This window comes from Notechis scutatus, chromosome 15 (assembly GCF_049901735.1).
Source record: "Notechis scutatus isolate UNSWTSFEM ecotype Mainland chromosome 15, rNotScu1.2, whole genome shotgun sequence".
Lineage (NCBI taxonomy): Eukaryota > Metazoa > Chordata > Lepidosauria > Squamata > Elapidae > Notechis > Notechis scutatus.
The window spans coordinates 9,562,128-9,584,831 of NC_142023.1; the positions used below are offsets into that span (position 1 = coordinate 9,562,128).

The window sequence follows — 22,704 nt, forward strand, 5'->3', positions numbered from 1 at the left end:
AACAGATGCCCAGGCTGGGATTAGCCTCGCCCACGATGGCTTGTTTTGTGACTTTCCACACCTCAAGCAGCCCATCTCTTTAATTGGAAGTTGGCTGGCCGAGGTGCCCGATGGCAGAGACCCCTAATAGATACAGACATCTTCTTCTCTATCTATATAAAAGCGAAATGTCACCCATGCATCCTCACGAAATCTCCAGAACTGCAAAGCCTACAAACTTGAAATTTGGCACCTATGTTCCTCTTGGCTTCTTAGGAGCTCACTAAGAAAGGGTTTTTCGAAATGACCCTCAGAGCATTTAGAGTATTTCCTATATTATTATTTATTTTTATTATTATTATTACTATTACTATTATTATTAATTATTATTAATTATTAATTATTATTATTATTATTACTATTATTATTATTATTATTATTATTATTATTATTATTATTATTATTATTATTATTATTATTATTATTATTATTATTATTATTATTATTATTATTATTATTATTATTATTATTATTATTAACACGCTCTGATGCTAAGGAGTTCTATTCCCCCTCCCCACCTGGAAAGAAATCCCTTCCAAATGCAAAACACAAGCAGAGGAGAGAAGGGTTCAGTTTCAGAGGAACTTCTGGGCCTCTGGTGCTCTATGAGCTAGGTTGTTTTCTTGCAGACGTTTCATGACCCAACTAGGTAACACCATCAGGGCTAGTGGGTGCTATTTTTATCCCTGTTTATATATAGTAGATCTGAGCTCAGTTCTTTGCAGACGTTTCATGACCCAACTAGGTAACACCATCAGGGCTAGTGGGTGCTATTTTTATCCCTGTTTATATATAGTAGATCTGAGCTCAGTTCTTTGCAGACGTTTCATGACCCAGCTAGGTAACACCATCAGTGCTAGGGCTGAAAGCAACCCAACCCAGAGAGCACCAAGGACCCCGCCGTTCAACCCGGAACTAAAATGATTCTCTTCTACGGCCACCCTAGTAGCTGCAATCACGCTATTTACTCCCTTTTTCCGAGTGGCCCTGATCCCTCAAATCCTAAGCAAACAGGAATTCCCGAGAAGAGACTAACCAGGTTATGCCTTTCCCACAAGCCAAGTTTAAACCACGACGAAGTGAGAACTATGTTAGTCAACAGTCGCTGAACGAAATTCAGAGGCAGGGTTTGGGGGTCCCGTCCCCCCTGCAAGTAACATGTTTTATTAAAAGGCAGAACTTTTGACTGACCCAATCCAGCTTTGTGTAGCTTGACGGAAGCACCAACAAAGAAGACAATCAATGATTGTTTGCAAAAACAGAGGCATAAGAGATGTCTGGGAAGGCCTATGCTTCCATGTTTTTTGAGGAGAGAGAGCTCAGCAGCGGCCCCTTTCCTGCCTCCTGTCCGATTGGAGCAGGGGTGGGGTTTGACTAGAGGGCCTCCCGGGGTCCCTTCCGACAATTCTTCAATCCCCCTCCCTTGGCGGCACTTTCCACATCGGCCAATCTCCTAGAGGGCTACTTGGTGGCCCAGTACTCTGCTCGGAAGCTGGCGTTGGCCAGGGCTTGGTTGAACTCGATCTCAGCTCGGCTGCCAATGGATTCCCAGTAGAAAAGACGGTTCCCATGGAAGACGGTAGTCCTCAAGGACTGGACATCTCGAATCTGGAACAGGAAATGGGGCTCGCTCAGCCTGCCTGCGTCGATGGCTTTTTGTAAGTCCACCATCCTTCCATCCATCTATCCATCCTCACCCTCTCTCTCTCTTTGTCCATCCATCCATCCCCACGCTATCTTTTTCCATCCATCCATCCATCCATCCTCACTCTCTCTCTCTCTCTCTCTCTCCATCCATCCAACCTCAACCTATCTCTCTCTTTACCCATCCATCCACACCCTCTTTTTCCTTCCTTCCATCCATCCATCCATCCATCCATCCACACCCTATCTCTCTCTTTCTGTCCATCCATCCATCCATCCATCCATCCATCCATCCTCACCCTCTCTCTCTCTCTCCATCCATCCATCATCTTTCTACCATCTATCTATGTGTATGTTCTGAAGAAAAGATCGGGCAGCCATTTGTCCAAGATGATACAAGTCTTCTGCCTTGAGCACGGGGGGCTGGACTAGTTGACCCCTCAAGGTCCCTTCCAAGGCCCCTGTTAATTCTACGTTCCAACGGGAGGGCTCCGTAAACCCCCCCAATTCACGCTTACCGAAATGTAGCTGGAGTGTGTTTCGTTGGCCGTTTTTTGGAATGCCACGTACACCGCGTGTACGGCGATGCGCAGGTGGGGCGCCACGTCGATAAATATCCTGCAAGCCATCTGCCGTTCCCCATCCGGCGACAGTCCTGGGTTCAGGATGAGCCCCCGGGGACCAAACAGCTGCCTATCGCAGGCTGCAGAGCGGGAAAGAGCACAGAATAACTAAAAGAGCTCTGAAGGGGCCTCAAAGGTCCTCTAGTCCAACCCACAGCTCAAGCAGGAGATCCTATACATCAGCCCAGGCCAATGGCTGTCCGGTCTCTTCTTGAAAACCTCCATTGATGGAGCTCGCCCACAACTTCTGGGGGGGAACCCTTCCGGGGGTCGCACACACACACCTTGATGGTGCCTCCTCTCGGCCAATCTGCTGGTGTAGCGTAGCACAACGCCACTGCCCGGCAACAGCCGGCGTTGCCTCACAATCAGGGTGTTGGTGCGGGTGTTCACCGCCAGCAGTTTCAGTTTCTTGCAAGCCATCCGCCACATCGTCCGTGTTGAAAAGAGCAATATTTCCCCTGGAAAGAGAGAGAGAGAGAGAGAGAGAGAAGAGGACGGAGAATGGATCCTTGGTTATAAATCTTTGGGTGGATGACCAGCACCAAACCTGTGAGACGCCCACCTGCGCTGCAGTTCAAGGAACTGTGCAACACCTGGACTGCGATCGTCTCCCCTAAAGGCCGGCCTATGGCCACCGTGCAAATCCTGGCTTGCACACCCGTCATGTTGATTATTCCGCTGGGATTCAGCCACTGCCTTCCACAGATACCTGGATGGGAAAAAAAAGAGCCGGAGGAGGAGGAGGAGACGTTAGAGACGGGGACGGCCAGGTGAGACAAACACCTTGGAAATTGGGTAGCAGAGACTATTGGTGCTTGGGGTTGAACAGTGGGGTCCTTGTTAGTCTCTGAGCTTGGTTGTTTTCTTGTGTTGAGTAGGTTAGTATTATGGGTGCTAGAAGGAATTTTGGCCAGGAGGAGGAGGAGTAATGTAGGGTTTGATGGTCTGAGTTTGGTGGTTTTATTGCAGATGTTTCATTACCAAACTCGGTAACATCATCAGGGCTAGAAGGAGTGGGAATAGAGGAGGAGGAGGAGGGCGGGGGGAAGTTCATTCTCCGAACTTGTGGGTTGGTTTCCGAACATTTTGTTACCAGGCTGGGTCACATCTTCAGTGGAGTTTAGGCGATATTGTGTCAGTGTTCTTCTATTTATATGGGCTTATAAATGATAGATAGATAAATAGATAGATAGATGATAGATAGATAGATAGATAGATAGATAGATAGATAGATAGATAGATAGATAGATAGATATGGAGATAGAAGATAGATACTGTAGATCAGGGGTCTTTAAACTTTACAGCTTTAAGACTTGTGGACTTGTGGAGTTGGAAGTCCACAAGTCTTAAACTTGCCAAGTTGGAAGACCCTCGCTCTACGTGTTGTAGACCTTCTTGGTTGACACCAACTGAGGAGCTCAGCTAGGCCACATTTTGCTGGATTTTCCCAGTCCTGTTTCCCCAGGACGCAAATCCTGCCTCGGATTAAAACCCTCGTAGTAACTAGCCCTGCTACGTAACTGGGTTCCTCCACGATATCTCCCTTGGTTTCTTTCTTCTGAGGATCTTCTCCTTTGGACCATGGACGATTGAAGGCCTGGTCCTGCCATCCTTTGAGAGGAAGAGTGAGCTCAGGAGGAGGAGTCAGGAGCCCTGCCGTTGAAGGCCGGGTTGCTGTTGGGACACCTGGTTGCAGATCTGACTTCATCGTGGCCTGTTCGAGGCAGGAGGTGGGGGAACATGTTCTCACCATCATGGGTTTAGGAACATGCGTGCACAAGAGAGGGCTGACCCGGGTCTTGGTTTGGGGGTTGAGGCAGAAATCCTGCCGTCTCTGGATGCCAGTTCCACAGGAGACAGAGCACTGGAAGGAGAGAAGCAGAGATTACAGATACCTCCTCGATTTTACGACCGATCGCTTACCGGTTATAAATAAAGGACTACTTCTATGCTATTTTCTTGGCCCTGGTACAGAAGTGGTCTATTTTCTCAATGGCTCTCCCTGCAAGCACTAAGTGGATTGTTTATCTAGCTTGCAAGACTTTTACCAGGTGTGAAATGCTCTTGGCTGAGCGCCCAGAAGTTCAATTAAGCCTATTAAGAGCCTTTCCTGGCTGCTTGTCTCTCTGAAGTTATTGGGGGCTCTTTGAGCCCCGCAGAGTCTTAGTTAGGGGCTCTCCTGAGCCCTCAGCAGCCCACCCCTGCCATGGAACCCCATCCCCTCTGCTCACATGACCCCCCGGCCCCCCAATACGGGGGCTTGTAACTGGCGTGCATTTACACAGTTGCGTGAATTCAATTCATGAAATAAAGGGGCATTTATTTCCGGTTTCCGTCCAAAAGACGCCCCATAAAAATGGACTCCCTTTACGACGGCTGTATTTGCTTTACAATGACCATGGCAAAAAAAAAAAAATTGGGCCCGCGGTGAGCCCCTTTTCGTACGGTCACGACTTAACTCCCGAAACCGCAGGCTCGGTTACGATAGTAAGCTGAGGATGGTCTCTATCTCAGCTTCCCGCGGACGCCCGAAGGTCACCCGCCGTGGCAAACAGGGGTACCTGCCTTCGTCCACTGGGTGAACCCCCATTCGTAAGGGCAGACCCGGAGAATGCAGGGCACGACCAAAAGCGGCTTCTCCGCTTCGGAGCACTGGCCCTCGGCCACCTCCACCTCCCGGCCTCCCGAAAGCCTCACGCAGGACACGGATTGGGTAGAGACGCCAAGCCCACACGAAGAGGAGCAAGGCCCTCGCTCAGCCACCTTCCAGCTGTTTTTGTTATAGGGAGAGAAAAGGCAACATTGAAGGGACAGGCAAGACCGTGGCAATCGTCTATCGTCTATTACTTAGAGTTTCTTTGGTCATTTTTCACTAAACAGCTTTACTTCCCCCCCGCTCCTTTTTTTTTAGCCAATTATACTGTATATTCCATATTATTTAAAAAATCTTCTTTATTTTTTAATAGTTCATCTAATCTTTTCTGCGCATTGGTGAATTTTTGTCGGTTACTGCCAAGTCTGTGGGTACCGTTGTCGAAATCTGCTGGCCGCGCCTTCGTTGGCCAATCCCATTCCCGCCACTCGGAGGGCAAGAGGGGAAAAAATGGCTTGCTAGCCCCTCCCCCCCAAATTTAGAAGGAGAAAGCGAATCACCTGGGTGGACAAGGCTCCAGGTGGCAGGTTTCCTGTTCTTGGGGACGCAGCGAGTCTTCGCAGGATGCGTCGGGCAGGATCTCCTCCTCTTCCTCCTCCTCAGCCCCTCGCGCACAGTATAAGATTTTGCGCATGACACCTTCGCCGCAGGTAACGCTGCACGCCCCTTGCTTGTAAAACCACCTGAGTGGGAAGGGGAGAGGCAGAATCCAGGTGAGAAGAAGCAGGCCTGCGCCGCTGTTTTGGGGGGGGGGGGAACCGGTCTTCCAGGACTCGAAGTCCGGTCCAGTGCAGGAAGTCCTCAAACTTATGACAACCTAAGACCAGAGTGACGCTCCGTCGCTAAACAAGGAGGCAGTTGTTACCCAAAATGCACCTGGCCTTTTTTCTTTTAACAGACTTTTCGGCCACGGCTGTTCTTAAGCCGTCGTTAAGCGAATCCAGCTTCCCCGTGGACTTTGCTTGTTGGGAGCTAGCCAGGGAGTTCGTCAATGGCGGTCAGGGGATCCCAAATGCCACAGCCATCACCATTGCACACCCCAGTTGCCAAAATTATTATTATTATTATTATTATTTCACTTAACACCCTCAAACAAGAACGGGGGTCAAATCCCTTCGGCCGTGTGGTTGATTGCAACTGTCAGGACTTATGACCGCAATCGGCGGGTTCCATTCCACGGTCGTAACTCGAGGACTGCCCGTATAAGGGGGAAGGTCTGCAGACACACACACACACACACACACCCTTACCTTGGTGGGCATGGCTCAGGGTTGCAGATTTCGAGACGGCTCGCTGGTTTCTGCGTCAGGTTACAGAGCCTCTCCTCTGTTTCCTCTTTAGTGTCAAAAGCCAAGCAGACGTAACTCAGCAACATCCGCCCTGTGGGAAGGAGCAGAGGGTGTGTGTGTGTGAATGTCCTTCGCTTGTCCTTCGCAGGATTGTTTCTTCAGATGCTGTCTTACACCCAGCGGACATGACTTTCTCTTGGCTGGGGGATTCTGGGAGTTGGAAGTCTATCCACCTTACAGTTGCCAAGATTGAGAACTACGGCCTTAGGCCTTCCTTCCTTCCTTCCCTCTCCTCTCCTCTCCTCTCCTCCCCTTCTTCAACCCTCCCCCCTTTTCTCTTCTTTTGCCCTTCCTTCCTTCCTTCCTTTTCCTTTCCTTTTCTTCCTTCTTCAACCCTCCCTCCTTCCCTCTTCTTTTTCTCCTTCCTTCCTTCCATCCTCCCTCCCTCCTTCCCTTCCCTTTCCTCCTTCCCCTTCCTTTCATTTCCTTTCATTTCCTCCTTCAACCCTCCCTTTTTTCCTTTCCTTCCTTTTCCTCCTTTCCTTTCCCTCTTCAACCCTCCCTCCTTCCCTCTTTTCTTCCTTCCTTCCTTCCTCCTTCCCTCCCTTTCCTTTCCTTCTTCAACCCTCTCTCCTTCCCTCTTTTTCTCCTTCCTTCCTTTTCCTCCTTTCCTTTCCTTCTTCAACCCTCCCTCCTTCCTTTTTTTTCCCCTTCCTTCCTTCCTTCCTTCCTTCTTCCTTCCTTCCCTTTTTCCCCTTCCTCCCTTCCTCCCTCCCTCCTCTCCCTCTCCTTTTTCCTCCCTCCCTCCCTGGATCAGACACTGAAACCGGATCAATGATCAAGGAATCCAGGTTAAATATCTCCACCTCCTCCGCAGGAGACGGGACACTTCCCAGCCAAGGGGCTCCAGACGTACACAGACTGGTTTCCACTCCGGTCTCGCTCTTCCGGAGCCCCGGACTTCGATTCCTGTTTCAGGAGACACCAAAACCACCACAAGGACATGGGTGGAAAGGAAAGCTCAAAAGGCCCCAAAGGAAACCAACAGGGAGATTGCAACCGGTCACTTACCTGTATGCTGTTTTCTTGTCTCCATACAGAGGTGATCTACTAATGCCTTTTCCAAATAGTTTTCTGTTTCAATTTCTCAGCCATTTCCAAATTATCCCCAATGCCAGACTAGATTAAAAACTCATCTGGGTGTCAGCGTTCCAGAAAAACAAACTCCAATAGCAAAACTCCGAGACCGTCATTTTCTCAAAAGTCCCAATTTATTAGAGCTGTTGTACTGGCACATCTGGGAAAACCCGAATCTGAGAGTTCTGGGTTTTCTTCCAATAATTAAAAAAAAAAAATCAAACAATCCATCCCCTGCACCTGTCGCTCCATCACATGCCCCAATCCCCACCTGTCCCAAACTTGAGATCTCCCTTCAACCGCTCCTCCGCCAGGTGCAGGAATAACATCGCCTTGACTCTAACGAAGAACTCTAGCATGCCTAACCACACACGCTCCATAAAATCCTCCCCCCAAAACTCCCATGCTCAAGAATGTGGCAGCGTGGAAGCTTCAGGTGCTCATGTGGCTTCCAAAGCTGACACTGGGTAGTCCTGTTAAGTCTGTAATGTCAGTGCCCTCTAGGAACGAACCTGTCAGGATTCCGGCAATCGCCCTAATTAAATCACGATTCTCGAGCCAAACTTCAAAAAACTTCCAAGGATTCACTAGAGGTGACATTCTGACACTGCCCTGTATGAAGCCAACTCTGGCCTACGTCATTCACAGTCCCCTGTGACCCTGTTTCCCCCTCCCTCCTGGGTGTGTCATTAATCAGATTCTCCAATTGAGCACGTTCACGGGCTGGGTGTCATCATTCCCGTTCTCCAATTAAATATATTTTCGGGCAAAAGCTCTGGTAGTTTAGTTACAATCTTTTAAAGATAAAGAGTTGGAATGTACTTTCAAGCTTTCAAACTGCTGCCCTGCTCTCCCGGATTTCCTTCCTCCCCAACCTCTTTTTCTTTTTTATGGCAACTACTAAAACAGGCATAGGGGTGTTTTATGAGTTGACACAACCCTTGTCTTCGCCCAGTGGCTAAACCAGGCCATCGCAGCTACTAAAACGAACGGCTGCAAAGCGAGGACTACGTCAAGGCCAGAGATACGTACCGTGTTCCATCCCAATGGGCAGACGTCCACAGTGCAAGGCATGAAGGCCGGAGGTTTCTGGCCGGCTGGACACAACCTCTCATCCACGGTGGATTCCAGCCCGTCAACGGCCTGGACACAGGTCACGTGCCACATGGCCACCCCCAAGCCACAAACGGCAGAGCATCTGGCCAGCTGTGATTTCTTCCAGCTGGATGGGAAGAAAGGAAGAAGAATCCAGGATTGGCCATCCTTTCCCTATCTTAAGAGATCTTCAGAAAAAGACTCTGGACATGGGTGGGGTACAAGAACGAGTGTGATGAAGGTGAGGTTTGGATTTCGATGAGAAAGACCCGGGTTTAAGTCCCTGTTCGACCATGCCTAACTCTGAAGGGTCCTACTGTCTTACAGGCATTATTCCTTACTTATATCTAACCATGGCTCCATGAGAAGAGAAGAATAAGGAGTAGAGTAGAGTAGAGTAGAGTAGAGTAGAATAGAATAGAATAGAATAGAATAGAATAGAATAGAATAGAATAGAATAGAATAGAATAGAATAGAAACTGAAGTAGTCTTTGACGGGTAGGACATTGTAATAGATAATTTTATTTATTTATTTATTTTAAATTTTAAAACAAACTTTATTTACAAAGGATTAAAAAGATATAAACATACAAATATACAGAAATAAAACATAGTAAACGTACAAATAGAACAGTAAACATATTTCTATTACATTTGATATCAGGTTTGATAGTTCATAATAAACAATAATAAATAATATAAGGAATACTTGCCAATTATTATTATGTAATGGATAATTTTATGTACCACGCTTAGGTCGGGCTGAAGGCAGCGTAGTTCTAGGTTGTCTAAGCCTAAAATTTCAAGTCTGATGGCATAAGATGACCACAGACCGGATGGATACTGCTCTGAAGGGCCTGGCTTGAACGAAAATGGTCCAGAGAAGCTTTTACTCACTGCGGTTGGCAGCGTTTCACCGCGCATGTTTCTCGCCTAGAAGGCGGCTTTGGCATCTTGACGCAATAGAAGTCCTCCACCGTCTCGCCTCTTGCCTGATCAAAGCAGGAGTAACGGACTTGCAGCGTGCCTGCAGAGTAAAATTTGGGGTCATCATCTCCGCAAACACGAGGGAGTTTCCCCACAGAAGGAGAGATGGAACTGGAAGGCAACGGAAAAGGAATCACCCCGCCTGACGGAAGATAATACGGCGTGCGACCACAATTGAGGCCTGGAATTTATGTTGCTACGTAAGATGGTTGTTCGGTGAGATTTGTTCCCATTTTACGGCCTTTCTCACTACCGTTATTAAGTGAATCACTGCCAGTCACACAGTCGTTCAAGTGAATCCAGCTTCTCCTTTGACGTTGATTTGTCAGAAGTTTGCAAAAGGGGATAGATTGCATGACCCCGGGACACTCAACCGTCGTAAGTACATGCCATTGCCAAGCGCCCCAATTTTGACCACCTGGCCCACAGGGACGCTGGAACGGTTGTAAGGGTGAAAAACGGTCATAAGTCACTTTTTTCCTAGTTTCAGTCTTTTGAACAACATGGACTCATGAAAGCAGCCTCTCTTTGGAAGGCGCCTCTTAAAGCCGCCGTGTCATCTTGTGGCCTTCCAGCTTTACAATAATTAATAGCAGAGAGATGGGGGGGAAAAACCCGCTTCCTTAAAAGAGCAAAGAAATTGGGTTTTTTTTTCCTCCCGCAAATGTTTAAAAGTGATGCACCTTGGCCCCAATTTACTCAACCTTGTGTTTTGACTAAGAATTTACTCAACCTTGTGTATTCTCTGAGATGTTTCCTCGCTCCCCAAATACCCCGGGGGCTAAAGATAAAGAGATAGAAAAGGAAATAAAAGGACAGTTAAGAAACCCACCTGTCCCACAGGTGACTGAGCATTGGCTGAGCTGGGCCGTCCAAGTGTGGCTCTCTTTTTCACTCGGCCTAAAGTAGCTGAAGGTGATATCAGGGCTGGTGGCAGTTCCATATTCCTTCCCGTATTTCCTGTAAACCTGGATGAAAAAGGAACATGGAACATACCGGCAGGGCTGAACTTACCACCGTTCGTTTAGGCACGCTTACGACCCTTACAGCCTTCCCCCATGGTCACACGATCAAAATCCAGGTGTTTGTGGACTCCTATTTAGCGATTCGCTTAACAGCGGTGGAAAGAAAGGTGAAATGGTGCAAAACTCAACTGTCTCACTCAGCAACGGAAATTTTAGACTCCCACAGAGCTCATAAGTCAAGGACGGCGTGCGATTAGATAACCTGCTCCATCATCCCACAGAGGTTTGCCAAGGTAGTTTGCTTTGTTTCCTAAGCTTATTTTGCCTCCCATTTAGAGCCCCTGCTCCTTAGCTGTTGTGATTTCACCACCTTACCTGTATCTCTGTCTCTTCCTGGACTCGTCCAGCCAGGTGAATCTCCTCCAAACTGGGGAGATTATCTCCTGTAAGGAAGACCTTGTACTCCAACCGATTGTCTTCCAAGATCGCAGGGTAGGTGACGTTTAAAGAAACGAGGCCTTTCCCGGCGACGGTGTATTGTCCTTGAATTTTCACAGCTAGGATGAACGTAATAACAGAGTGGGAAGGGACCTTGGAGGTCTTCTAGTCCAACCCCCTAAGAAATCCTATAATATTTCAGACAAGTGGCTGCCAAGTCTCTCCTTAAAAGCGCCTAGTGATGGAGCACCCACAATTTCTGAAGGCAAGGAATTCCGCTGGTTAATTGTCCTCACTGTTAATTGTTGTTAGTTGATGTTCTTTGATGTTCTTCTGATGTTAACTGATGTTCTTCTATGGCCCTCAACCCTTACCCTGCCCAACCAATGCTGGGCTTCATTGACTCACCCAAGTGGGTGAAGAGGGGTTTCCGGTTGACCACGTGGACTGAGGTTGTGTTAGGAGGCAGCGTCAGGAAGGTTGTGTACTCTGAAAGAGAATGCAAGCCAGGGGGAGATAGAAGAGGGTTGTGAAGACCTCAACTTGAGTAACTTAGAGGTAGGGAAAGCTGATGACTGCCAGCCTGCCCTGTCCCCATCTCTACCTCCGATGCAGAGCCCTCCTCCGGGCCTTCCTCAGCCTCCAGACCCGGCCCAAGTTCCTCCCCAACCTCCTCACTACTGTCCGACTCTGCTGTCGGCTCCATCAGCTGCCGGCGAGCCACAACACTGGGGTGGTTCACTTAACAACCACCCCAAAAAGGTGGTATAATCGGTAAGCAATTAAACTAACAACTGCCTCACTTAGCAACACAAGTTCCGGTCCCAATTATGGTCCTAAGAAGGAATATCTGTATGTAGGACTGGACCAAAAAAAAAAAAGGCAACAGAGAGGATAGAACGGAACTATACCTCTGGCTTTTCCCTCAGTAAAAGAGCCCTTCACGTTTACGCAGGATGTGCCGTCTCCTCCGCATATTTGGCATGCGTCCATCTTCTTTCCGGAGTCCATCCGGCCATCGCACCCAAACGCCTGAAGAAAAGGAGGGAGAAAAAAAATGAGCGGAGGTTGCTTGCTGGATAGCCAGCCTGGCCTATGGAGTATGGCATCTCCCGGAATTCTTTGGGCCATGCAGGCTGAGAATTGTGGGAGATTGTTTTTCATTCATAAACAAGAAGAGAATTTGGAAGCCTTTCACCCTTACCCTACAGCGGCCCATCACACACAAAGCAAAGGCATCCTTGTCTGCCAGGCCACTTTTCCTGCATCTAGTCCCATCAATGAATCGGTCCCCACGGCTCACCATGAAGTTCTTCCCAGCTGCCTGGCACATATATTGGCACAGAGCATCTCCTGCAGATAGAAGAGAGTGGGGGGAACTCGGATAATGGAGGAGGGAGAGGAGGAGGGGGAAGAGAAAAGAGGAGGAGAAGAAAGAAGAGGAGGAGGAGGAGGAGAGGAAGAAGAGAAGGAGGAGAAAGAAGAAGAGGAAGAAGAGGAGGAGAGAAGGAGAGGAAGGAGGAGGAGAGGAAGAAGAAGAAGAGGAGGAGAAGAGGAAGAAGAGGAGGAGGAGGAGAGGAAGAAGAGGAGGAGGAGGAGGAGGAGGAGGAGGAGAAAGAAGAAGAGGAGGAGGAGAAGAGAGGAGATGAAAAGAAGAGGAAAGGAAAAAAGGAGGAGGAGGAGAAAGAAGGAGAGGAAGGAGGAGGAGAAAGAAGAAGAAGAGGAGGAGAGGAAGGAGGAGGAGAGGAGGAAGAAGAGGAGAAGAGGAACCTTAGAAATAAATTTGCTGCTACTCCAGACCCAAAGTTCTAAGTCACTCTGGGCCATTAGGCCTTCAACAGACTTGTGTCCTCCATGAATTTATCCAATCCCCTTTCACCACCATCCCAACTTAGTAACCATCCCCATCTCTTTCCAGTCCAGCGGTCCTTGCTCTTCGAAAGAGGGAGAAAACCTCCCTCCCTTTCCTTTCTCCAGGCCAGGTGTGATTTTGAACCCTGGTCCCTCCCTGGTTTGCCACCCAAAGCAATTTACCTTTGGCATAGCCAGCTGCTGAAACCCACTTGTAGAAGGAAGGCAACTGCTGGTGAAGGTAGAGCGGCTTCATGTTGGTGGCTGAACATTGCTCATCCATGAAGTCCATCTGGGTCTTCCGGCAGGGCTTCAGGAGAAGAGAAGCCAGGGGCTCAGGGCCACAGGCTCACCGTTTCCTCTCCCGAAGAGAGAGAGTTGGACTTTGCTTTTGAGGGGTTAGTCCTCCTCAAGAAAACTTCTGGCAAGGCCTGCAGGTTTTTCTGGCCCTTCCAAGTGGAAGTGTCTAGCGGTGGGTTGCCACCGCTGCAAATCTGGGTGGGATGCCACCGCTGCACATTTGCACTTGCCAAGATAGTGTGAATGAACACGCAAGTGGGGGGGGGAGATGATGAGCAAATGAGAAGATGGGCTGAATCTTTGCTACCATCTTTTCCACGATGTGTCATCTCTGGTCATTTCCCACGCGCCTTCTAGTAGGTTTTGGAGCCTTCCTCGAGAGAGAAGAAGGGCGAAAGGCCAATGGGGCAGGTGGCTTCCCAGCACACTCTACCTCCAGACCTTAACGCTCCTTCAAAGCATTTCTTACATGCAAGGGAAATCCTGCAAGACAATCGGGGCATCGATAGCCATCTCCCTCCCCCCCCCCCCGTTCCTTCTTCAAAACTGGATTTCTTTTGAATCCGACGTCCACCTACCTGCACGTTACACATCTCGGCTTGCAAGGTTTCCCCCTGGCATGGTTGCCCTCCAAAAGCAGGTCTGAAAAGAAAAGGAATTTCTGAAGCGAGATGTGCCTGACCTCTGGGAACAGTTGTTTCTCTTCAAGATTTGGAGGACTCCGATAACTTTTCCTCTGCAACCATTTTGTTTTTGTTTAAAATTGCTGTTCTTATGTCAGGATTCCGGCAGTTGCCCTAATTAAATCACCAGCCTCAAGCCAAGCTTCCAAATCTTCAAAGGATTTATTAGGAGCGAACATGTCAGCATGGCCTGTATGAAGCCGATTCTGAGACACATAATTCACTGTCACCCTTGACCCTGGTTTCCCACCCCTCTGGGTGTGTCATAATTCATATTCTCCAACGAAACACGTTCATAGCCCAGAGTCATCAATCACGTTCTCCAATTAGAGATTTGCACGGCAGAAATTCCAGTAGCTTACAATCTTGGCAAGATATGAATGGGATGCGCTTTCAGTTCCAATCGGCTGCATTGCTCTTTCAAATTTCTTCTCCCTGACTTTCTCTATTCATGGCAACTCTCAAACAGGCATAGAAATGTTTTACGAGTTGACATCTTATTTTGCCTGATTTCGTGTCAGTAGCCCTCAGGTTCACAAACGTTCAATTCGTGGCCATTCGAATTTAACAACGGTACTGACGAAAGCCGTTTGTGACCGGTCCTTTATAGGTACGACCGCTGCAGCATCCTCGTGGCCACACGATCAAAATGCAGGCGCTTTGGCAACTGGCATGTCTACGATGCAGTGCCCCGTTTGCATTGTTCATTCGTGACTATTTGACTCCATAAATAAATAAACGAAAGCCCAGGCGTAGCCGTTGCCGAGCTACATTTCCCAGGATTCCTCACCACTGGGTGGGTTGGGAACTATAGTTCAGCAACATCTATAGGGACGCAGCGGCTCAGCGGCTAAGACGCTGAGCTGGTTGATCAGAAAAGTCAGCAGTTCAGCGGTTCGAACCCCTAGCGCCGCATCACGGAGTGAGCTGCCATTCCTTGTCCCAGCAACTTCTGCCAACCTAACAGTTCGAAAGCAGGTAAAAAATGCAAGTAGAAAAATAGGGGCCACTTTGGTGGGAAGGGAACAGCTGTTCATGCGCCTTTGAAGGCGTTTAGTCCTGCCGGCCACAGGACCACGGAGACGTCTTCGGACAGCGCTGGCTCTTCAGCTTTGTAACGGAAATGAGCAGCGCCCCCTAGAGCCGGAAAGAACTAGCAGGGATGTGCAAGGAGGGGAATTTTTACCTTTACCATCTAGCAGGGCACACTCTTAACTCTAACCCTTGATCTATGCCATTTAAGCATGGGTGTCGTAATTGGGAAGATCGAGGCCTTATTTACCGGGGGTTGTTGCATTGTCGTTGTCTTGACGTGATCCCTCCTCCACAGCTCCTGGAACAGGGAGTGAAGGATCCCCAGGCGGACCACTGCCCGTGCACCATGCTAACCGGAGACAGATCTTCTAGGGAGCTGCAGCGCCCTTTGAAACACCACTGGGGGAGAGAAAAGATCATGACAGAACTACAGTTTATGACGAAACAGCTCTACCTTTCAAAACTGCTGTGTATGCCTTTAGAGGAGCGTCTGGAAGGAGAAAGAGCCAGATCTCCTGGCTGGATCCAAAGCTGGGTGTGAGTTTGAGAAGTGCACAAATGACCCTCTCGCCACCCAGAAAAAAAATCTGATTTTACCTTGTTGATCCCACATTCGGTTCCATCCAGAAGCGGGACGTGGAGCCGAGAGCAGGAGGATGGGTTGGCCGAATTGGTGTGGCAAGAGAGAACTTGGCACATGTCCTGGGGAAAGGGGAGAAAAGAAAGGGGAAAAGATGTTCGTCACTCCCAAAAATCTATTTCCAGGGCCTCCTTTATCCCACAAGAATGCAATAAAGCTAAAACAAACAGAGAGACAAAGGGTACAGTATATATAGGTAGGTAGGTAGATAGGTAGGTAGGTAGGTAGGAAGGAAGGAAGGAAGGAAGGAAGGAAGGAAGGAAGGAAGGAAGGAAGGAAAACTGAAAGATGCTGAAATCAGGGATGAGAAAAGGAAGGAAGGAAGGAAGGAAGGAAGGAAGGAAGGAAGGAAGAAGGAAGGAAGGAAGGAAGGAAGGAAGGAAGGAAGGAAGGAAGGAAGGAAGGAAGAAGAAAAACTGAAAGATGCTGAAATCAGGGAAGGAAGGAAGGAAGGAAGGAAGGAAGGAAGGAAGGAAGGAAGGAAGGAAGGAAGGAAGGAAGGAAGGAAGGAAGGAAGGAAGGAAGGAAGGAAGGAAAGCTGTTTCAATGAATCCCAAAAGGAACAATTTTTACCTACCACCTCATAGCTGAAAGTGCAGGCCAAAGCCCCCGAACCGAAGGCAATTTTGCACTGCTCGTCTGCCCCAAAATACAGGCCAGGCTTTGCTTCCGGCAGACTGGTCTTTAACACAGGCAAATCATCTGTGCAGCTTGCTTGGCCTGTACTGGTAATAAACCAGAAGAAACCAAGGTTGTGGGGTTAGTTGGGAAGAATACAAAAAGACCGTCTCAAGAACGCAAAGTGGAGTTCCTTGGTGCTCCCTGAGCTGGGCTGCGTCTCCTGCAGACGTTTCATTACCCAACTAGGAAACATCATCATGCTAGAAGGGAGTGGGGTTTGTGGGAGGAGGAGGAGGAGGAGGAGGAGGAGGAGGAGGAGGAGGAGGAGGGAGGAGAAGAGGAGGAGGGAGGAGGAGGAGGAGGAGGAGGAGAAGAAGAGAGAGGAGGAGGAGAAGAGAGGAGAGGAGGGAGGGAGGAGAGGAGGAGGAGGAGGAGGAGGAGGAGGAGGAGGAGGAGGAGGAGGATAATTATGGAGTCCTTGGGGATCTCTGAAAATGGATGCTTTCTTGCAGACCTTTCATTACCCAGCTCAGTAACATCATCAGTGCTAGTGTGTGTGCCTTGCTCTCTTTTTATATCCAGTATATCTCTGAGCACCCATTCTTAGCAAGAAGTAATTGATGGAAAGATCTTGCATCTCTGCATTGGATGAGAGGCCCAAAGAAAGCAGAGCTTTGGTCCTTTTACCCGACAAATTCCTGCAGCTGTTCTCTGCTACAGACCGACCATGTCAGGTCCACACTGTTGTGTCCCCCTTCGGAGCCCATAACGTGTCGGTCTGCCACGCAGCGGTTCCCTTCTCCATCGTGGTCAATCCCAAAGCTGCCATCAAACCAGAATCAAAAAGAAGAAGAAGAAGAGATCAAAGGAGCGGTTGAGATCAAGATTTTCCTTACCGTTATCCCAAATCCCAGAATTGCCCTCGAGACAATTTTCCTTTGGGGTGTTTGCAAACCAGCTTCTTTTAACGATCGCAATTTATAGTGCACTAGCTTGATACGCGCGTTTCGCTATCAAACAATGTGGTCGGGCTTAGCTTTTGGGGAGGAAAATAAGGGGCGGGGGGAGATTGTGCCTCTGTCTACCAGCATCCATCGGTATTCATCTGGCTCGCATCCTGTCAGTGTGTGAGAGAGTTGAGGGCTGTTTGGAAACTGAAAAAGTATTTGATGTGTGAGCAAGAAGGAGACAGCAAGGAGCCTGGGCATGCTTTAGCTCAACTGTTCTGTACCGAAGCTGCTTGGTGCTGTGAAACTGCAACTGCAACTCCTCTGCTTGTGTTTTGCATTTGGAACAGATTTCTTTCCAGGTGGGGAGGGGGAGTAGAACTCCTGAGCATCGGAGCGTGTTAATAATAATCATAATATAGGAAATACTCTAAATGCTGTGATGGTCATTTCGAAGAATCCTTTCTTAGTGAGCCCCTAGAAGCCAAGAGGAACCTACGTGCCAAATTTCAAGTTTGTAGGCTTTACGGTTCTAGAGTTTTTGTGATGATGCGCAAGTGGCATTTCGCTTTTATATAGATAGATTTTCCTGGAAATTGGTTTTTATCTATCTATCATCTATCTATCTATCTATCTATCTATCTATCTATCTATCTATCTATCTATCTATCATCTACCTATCTATCTATCTATCTACCTACCTACTTACCTATCTATTTATTCCAGGCTCGTTCTGGTCCTCCTTGCCCACTCACCTGTGGGCAATCTCGTGCGCAATGGTGATGCCCAAACCGAAGCCCGTGTCTTCGGCGATGACGCAGCTCCAAAACCTTGAGCAGGCCCCTCCTTTCGAGGTGACGCCACGCACCTGCTTATTTCCATCCGGGAGTTCCAGATCAAATCTAGGCAGGCAAAGGAAGTAACAGAAAAATGGAAGGAAAAAAAAGACCAAAAGAAAGAAAAGAAAAAAAACCAAGCTAGGATCAGAGTTCCACCAATTGGGCCGCTTATACCTCAATTCAGGTTGCAGTTCCCAGAGTTACGGAAGTTACTCAAAAGGAAAACAACTTTGTCCCCAAGTCTTTGCTCAGAAAATGGGGCAGTCGAGTGACTGCAGGATGCTATAGATGATCTTCAGTGTTGAATAGAACAGAATAAGAGTTAGAAGGGACCTTGGAGATCTTCTAGTCCAACCCCCTGCTTAGGCCTAAAGTACAGTCACAAGACCTGGGGGACAATGACTGGAATCTGGGTGTTAGACTGGTCACCCCCTAAGTGACCAGTTGAAGTTCTGACGGATCGACGTAGGGAGATACTTACAACCTGGATTATAAGTGACCAGTTGTAAGTCCGAAGACTACTTATCCTCCTAAGGCTTCAACACAAACCATTATGGCTCTGGGGAAGGGAATTTGTCTTCCAGTGCAAAGTGAAGTTTTGGCTGGCTAACCATCCCTCAAAGTGAACAGTAATTACTTGGTGACGTAAAGAACAAGGTCAGCGTGATAAGGTTCCAGGTCATTCTCTGGGTTGATCTCCAGGCTCCATTTGCAAACGCTCAGGATTGAGCTTGTGATGTTGGTGGAGATCTGGATGCTTTCCTGGGAAAAGGAGAGACACGTTGAGCCCCAATTAGACCCAGATTCAAGGGGACACAATTAAGGCTGAGATTCGACAGATCCATATCATAGCAATGAAATTTTTGGGGATGGAACAACCACAATTTTAGGTGGTCAATTTGAAACTTCAGACCCACAAATTTGGATTGTCCAGACAGGTAAGTCTATTAAAAATGAGAAAGGCCTAAGCTGTTTCTCTCCAAATACTTTACGTTGCCTCCACAGTTAATATTTTATCTCTATCTGAAGAAGTTTCCATATAATGGACAGTCTTTAGGTGCTTCCTAGGCACAGTCACAAATTCATAGTTTCAATATCATTTTTCTGGAGAATATGGAGGGAAAAAATATCAATTTCTCTCCCTCCTTTCTCTCTTTCTGTCTTTCTCTCTCCTTCCTTTATTTCTCTTTCTGTCTTTCTCTCTTTCTCTTTCCTTTTCTCTCTCTATTACTCTCTCTCTCTCTCTCCCCCCCTTTTTTTACCTCAGATTCTGCAAGGATAATCATTTTGATCAGATGAACCCTGAATTGAATACCCAGTGAGGGATCTCGAAGAAGCTCTGCTCCCTACGTAAGAGAAATATATACATATATATATTCAGATAGTTTGTCAGGAGAAATAAAGAATCTGAGATTAATACATCATTATTTGTAGAGGAAAACAAATGCAACTAGGGAGGGAAGGAAAGAGAGATGAAGGGAAGAAAGGAAAAGGAGGGAGGGAGGAATTTTCCCGTGTGTAGCCCCAAAAGAACTCACAATATTGAGGTTGGTGAGGATGTACCTCTCAGTCTCTTCTTTGTGGAACTGGTAAACATCTGGCCCCACCACCACTAACAGCTCCAGATGTTTCACCTTCTCCTCAACCCCTCTGCGAATCCGGAATGAAACTCTTCCATCTGCAACGGCACAGAGAGATGGAAAGAACCCTAAAATACGCAGGCGCCGCGTTTAAAGAAATGGGATTATCACAGATACGTAACTTCAGTTTTTCATTTGAGTTTCCAAGAACCACTGAGCCACATGGACAGTTCTAAGAATCAGGCTGTCCCTTCACTTCTGGATTCTCTCTAATTCCCAAGGGAGGGGGAAAAAATCCGCTTACTGGTCTGTGCCCACGATGAATCATCCCACAGACTGCTGAAGACGATGTGGGGCCTGGAGAGAAGGGGTTGCTCCAGATGGTGTTGGTGTTGCTTTCTCACCGGTGTGATGTGAACCTTCTTGCCACGAACACTGATCAAGCCTTGCTAAGGGAAATAAGAGAGCCTCGGCGTGCGAACGACTGAATAATTGCAAAGAGCATCAATCCTGCCATTCCCCACCCTTCAGTTTAGAGCTGAAGAAACTTCTTGAATGAGAAGTCAAATGCTTTCAAGGGAAGAAGAAGGAAAACAACAACCGAGGAAGCCCAGCTGCCTTCTGAAAAAGTGCCTTTGGGTCAGCTGTGACTTGGAGGATTGAGCATCTCCATAGACCTATATCCAACACACCTTCCTGCTTCTAATTTCCCCACAACAACCACCTTGTGAGGTGGGTTGGGCTGTGTTGTTGCCTGCCAGTGGCCAGTGGAGCTGGCGGCAGACTCAAACAGTGAGGAGGTTGGGGAGGAACATGGGCCAGTCCTGGAGTCTGGAGAAGGCTCTGATGAGGGCTCTGCGTCGGAGGCAGAGATGGGGCCAGGGCCGTCCGACAGTTATCAGCTGCCTTTGGAGTTGGAGATCAGTGGGGCAGAAGAACAGCTGGAGCCTGTTCCCAGTGTGCACATGCACAGAGCTGCCTGGAGAAGGGAACACTTAAGGAACAAGGCTCGACTCGGGAGTAAAGGCTCAGATGGATGGTGAATGGCCCTCCCATATGGAATAAAGAGGAGGGAAAGGGGAGTAGAGTTTTGCAGGAGACAATTAGTTCATTTGGGTGAAGATCTGTTCCTGCATTCTTGCCACGTATTGTCTCCTACAGTGTGGCATCTGGAAGATATCGGCCTGGCAACTCTCCAAGCCTGATAAAGGTCTGTAGTTGTGAAATCTCTTGAAAGACTGTCGGCCGGGACTTTGCTGGAGAGGAATTCACTTCAACCTAAACAAAAGGGGTTTTATCAGGATGAGGAGTCTGAAAGAGGAGAATTGGCCCAAAGTCATCCACCAAATATAGCTCGACACTCTATAAACACTAAGCAAACTGACTTTAGTTGCACTGAACGGTTGTATGTTTGGAACCGTTTAAACATGCTGGGAGATTTGAATGGAACTCGGCCCCTTGGCAGCCCGAAAGATCTTGAGATGTTACTTACCAGTTCTCCTTCACAATATGTGACACGGCATTTTGCCCCCAAGGGTGTGAGAGGCTTCCCTCCAGCAAAGCAATTATGCCTTGAACGCCGTAGCAAACTGGCGGAAGAGTTTAACCTTCGGGTGCTCATGAAAAACGGGGGGAAAAGGGCGTGCTCTGGAGAGAACTCAAAGGCAAAGTGATCTCCTGAGGCTTGGAAAGAACAACGCTGGGCTGGACAAGACGTCGGTCCGTCTTCGCAGGAGCAAGTCAGAGGCACGATCTCAAATTCTGGCACTGGAAAAATGAGAATAGAGACGCGGAGATGCTGGGCCTGAACAGAACCAGACTTGGATTGACTTTATATCTGGAGAATTCTGTTCTATCCTGTTCTGTTCTGTTCTATTCTGTATTGTTCTATTCAATTTTCTATTCAATTTTCTATTATTTTCTATTCTAATTTCTATTTTCTATTCTATTTTCTATTTTATTTTATTCTATTCTTCCATTACACTTTCTATTTTCTTTTCTTTTCTATTCTATATTGTATTATTCTATTCAATTCTCTTTCTTTTCTATTCTATTTTCTATTCTTTTCTATTCTAGTTTCTATTCTAATTTCTGTTCTATTTTATTCTATTCTTCCATTCCACTATTTTTATTTTTATTTTCTATTTTCTATTCTATTGTATTATTCTATTCTATGTTCTATTCTATTCTTTTCTATTTTAATTTCATTATTCTTTTCTATTCTAATTTTTTCTATTTTCTATTCTATTCTGTATTCTATATTGTATTATTCTATTCAATTCTCTATTTCTTTTCTATTCTAATTTCTATTTTCTAATCCTTTCTATTCTGTTCTATTTTCTATTCTATTCTGTATTCTATTCCAATTCCAATCTAAATATGGAACACAACTGGGCTAGATCCATACACTTGCCTCGTGGCATCTCAAGCCTAGTTAAAATCAGGGCAATAATAATTAAAATCGGTGCCACAGACATGGCATCTTCTTACCTCTGAGGCTTGAATTTGTCCCGAAATAAAAGTAAACGTCATGGGCTTTCAAACTATTCAGAAAAGTCTACAAGGAGAAAGGGGAGAAGAAAGTCCAACCCTCACATATCAAGATCAAAAAACTCTCAGATCAAAAGACCACAGTTCAAAGAAGTCAGGGGTCCACACATCCAACGAGAGAGAGAGAGAGAGAGAGAGAGAGAGAGAGAGAGAGAAGAGATGAAAAGAGATATACTTGAAAGTTTGCAGAGGTTGCATTCAAGACTGGATATGGAAGCATTAATGTGGGCTGTGAAGAAATTAAAGAAAACCACACTTATGTCACTTGGCAGGTTGCACATTTTCATTGCAGAGCTGGACACTTTGTGGATTAAAGCACAACGCCCTTCTCTCCTGCCCCCCAAATCTTTATCTGTCTAGAGGCCAAACTTACCTTGTGTGTTTCGGATGGCCAGCAAATGTTCAGAAGCAACAGTGTGAAAAACAATATCAAAAGACTCTTAGCCATGATGCACGAGCTGAACGAAGCCGACCTACTGAGCAACCGGAGGGGCGGGAGCGGGGAATGCTGATTTCTTTTGGTTTCTGCAAACAGGCAGCAGTGGGGCAGAAGGGTTGAAGGGCCCCACATTTAAAGAAATGTGACAAGCAAGCAGGGGACAGTGTTTTTGCTGAAGGCGCCAGTGGGCAAGAGGGCAAGCTTACGCAATATTTGCAGACCGACAGCAACCAAATAATTGAGATGGAAATGAGTTTAAAAGGGGGGGGGGGGTTAAAAGCTATAGAACAGAAAGGATGGAAGGAGGGAAAAAATCAGTGTGAGGTTGTTTCCCATGTTTATTTTT

The 22,704-nt window shown here is 47.3% G+C and overlaps 1 protein-coding gene across 2 annotated transcripts; it reads right to left on the bottom strand.

The window, feature by feature from the left end:
* Positions 1 to 1,189: 1,189 nt before the first annotated feature.
* On the bottom strand, positions 1,190 to 22,545 carry ADAMTS13 (ADAM metallopeptidase with thrombospondin type 1 motif 13). Of its 2 annotated transcripts, XM_087944281.1 has the most exons (30): positions 22,293 to 22,545; positions 21,860 to 21,926; positions 20,862 to 21,136; positions 19,674 to 19,818; positions 19,328 to 19,467; positions 19,052 to 19,135; positions 18,427 to 18,551; positions 17,706 to 17,852; positions 16,691 to 16,825; positions 15,960 to 16,107; positions 15,340 to 15,444; positions 14,990 to 15,141; positions 13,603 to 13,666; positions 12,908 to 13,034; positions 12,078 to 12,226; positions 11,785 to 11,905; positions 11,282 to 11,362; positions 10,811 to 10,992; positions 10,303 to 10,438; positions 9,381 to 9,510; positions 8,421 to 8,610; positions 7,118 to 7,220; positions 6,213 to 6,342; positions 5,463 to 5,645; positions 4,875 to 5,079; positions 3,831 to 4,173; positions 2,872 to 3,018; positions 2,591 to 2,767; positions 2,202 to 2,386; positions 1,190 to 1,647 (listed from the first exon to the last, which is right to left on the bottom strand). In XM_087944281.1, exons 1-30 carry the CDS (start codon positions 22,488 to 22,490, stop codon positions 1,501 to 1,503), a joined length of 4,521 nt encoding a protein of 1,506 aa, XP_087800407.1. In that variant the 5' UTR covers positions 22,491 to 22,545; the 3' UTR covers positions 1,190 to 1,500. The 2 variants fall into 2 exon arrangements, with proteins under 2 accessions (XP_087800407.1, XP_026542486.2); XM_026686701.2 differs by lacking the exons at positions 19,674 to 19,818; positions 20,862 to 21,136; positions 21,860 to 21,926; positions 22,293 to 22,545 and having other exon boundaries at positions 19,353 to 19,444.
* Positions 22,546 to 22,704: the final 159 nt, after the last annotated feature.

Excerpts from the sequence above, each read along its gene's own strand:
- ADAMTS13 (XM_087944281.1), bottom strand. The coding sequence starts at position 22,490 with ATGTGGGGCCCTTCAACCCTTCTGCCCCACTGCTGCCTGTTTGCAGAA. Across the intron at positions 5,646-6,212 it reads CCTGAGCCATGCCCACCAAG|GTGGTTTTACAAGCAAGGGG; the intron begins GTAAGGGTGTGT and ends CTTCCCACTCAG. Across the intron at positions 2,387-2,590 it reads CGAGAGGAGGCACCATCAAG|CCTGCGATAGGCAGCTGTTT; the intron begins GTGTGTGTGTGC and ends CCCGCTCTGCAG.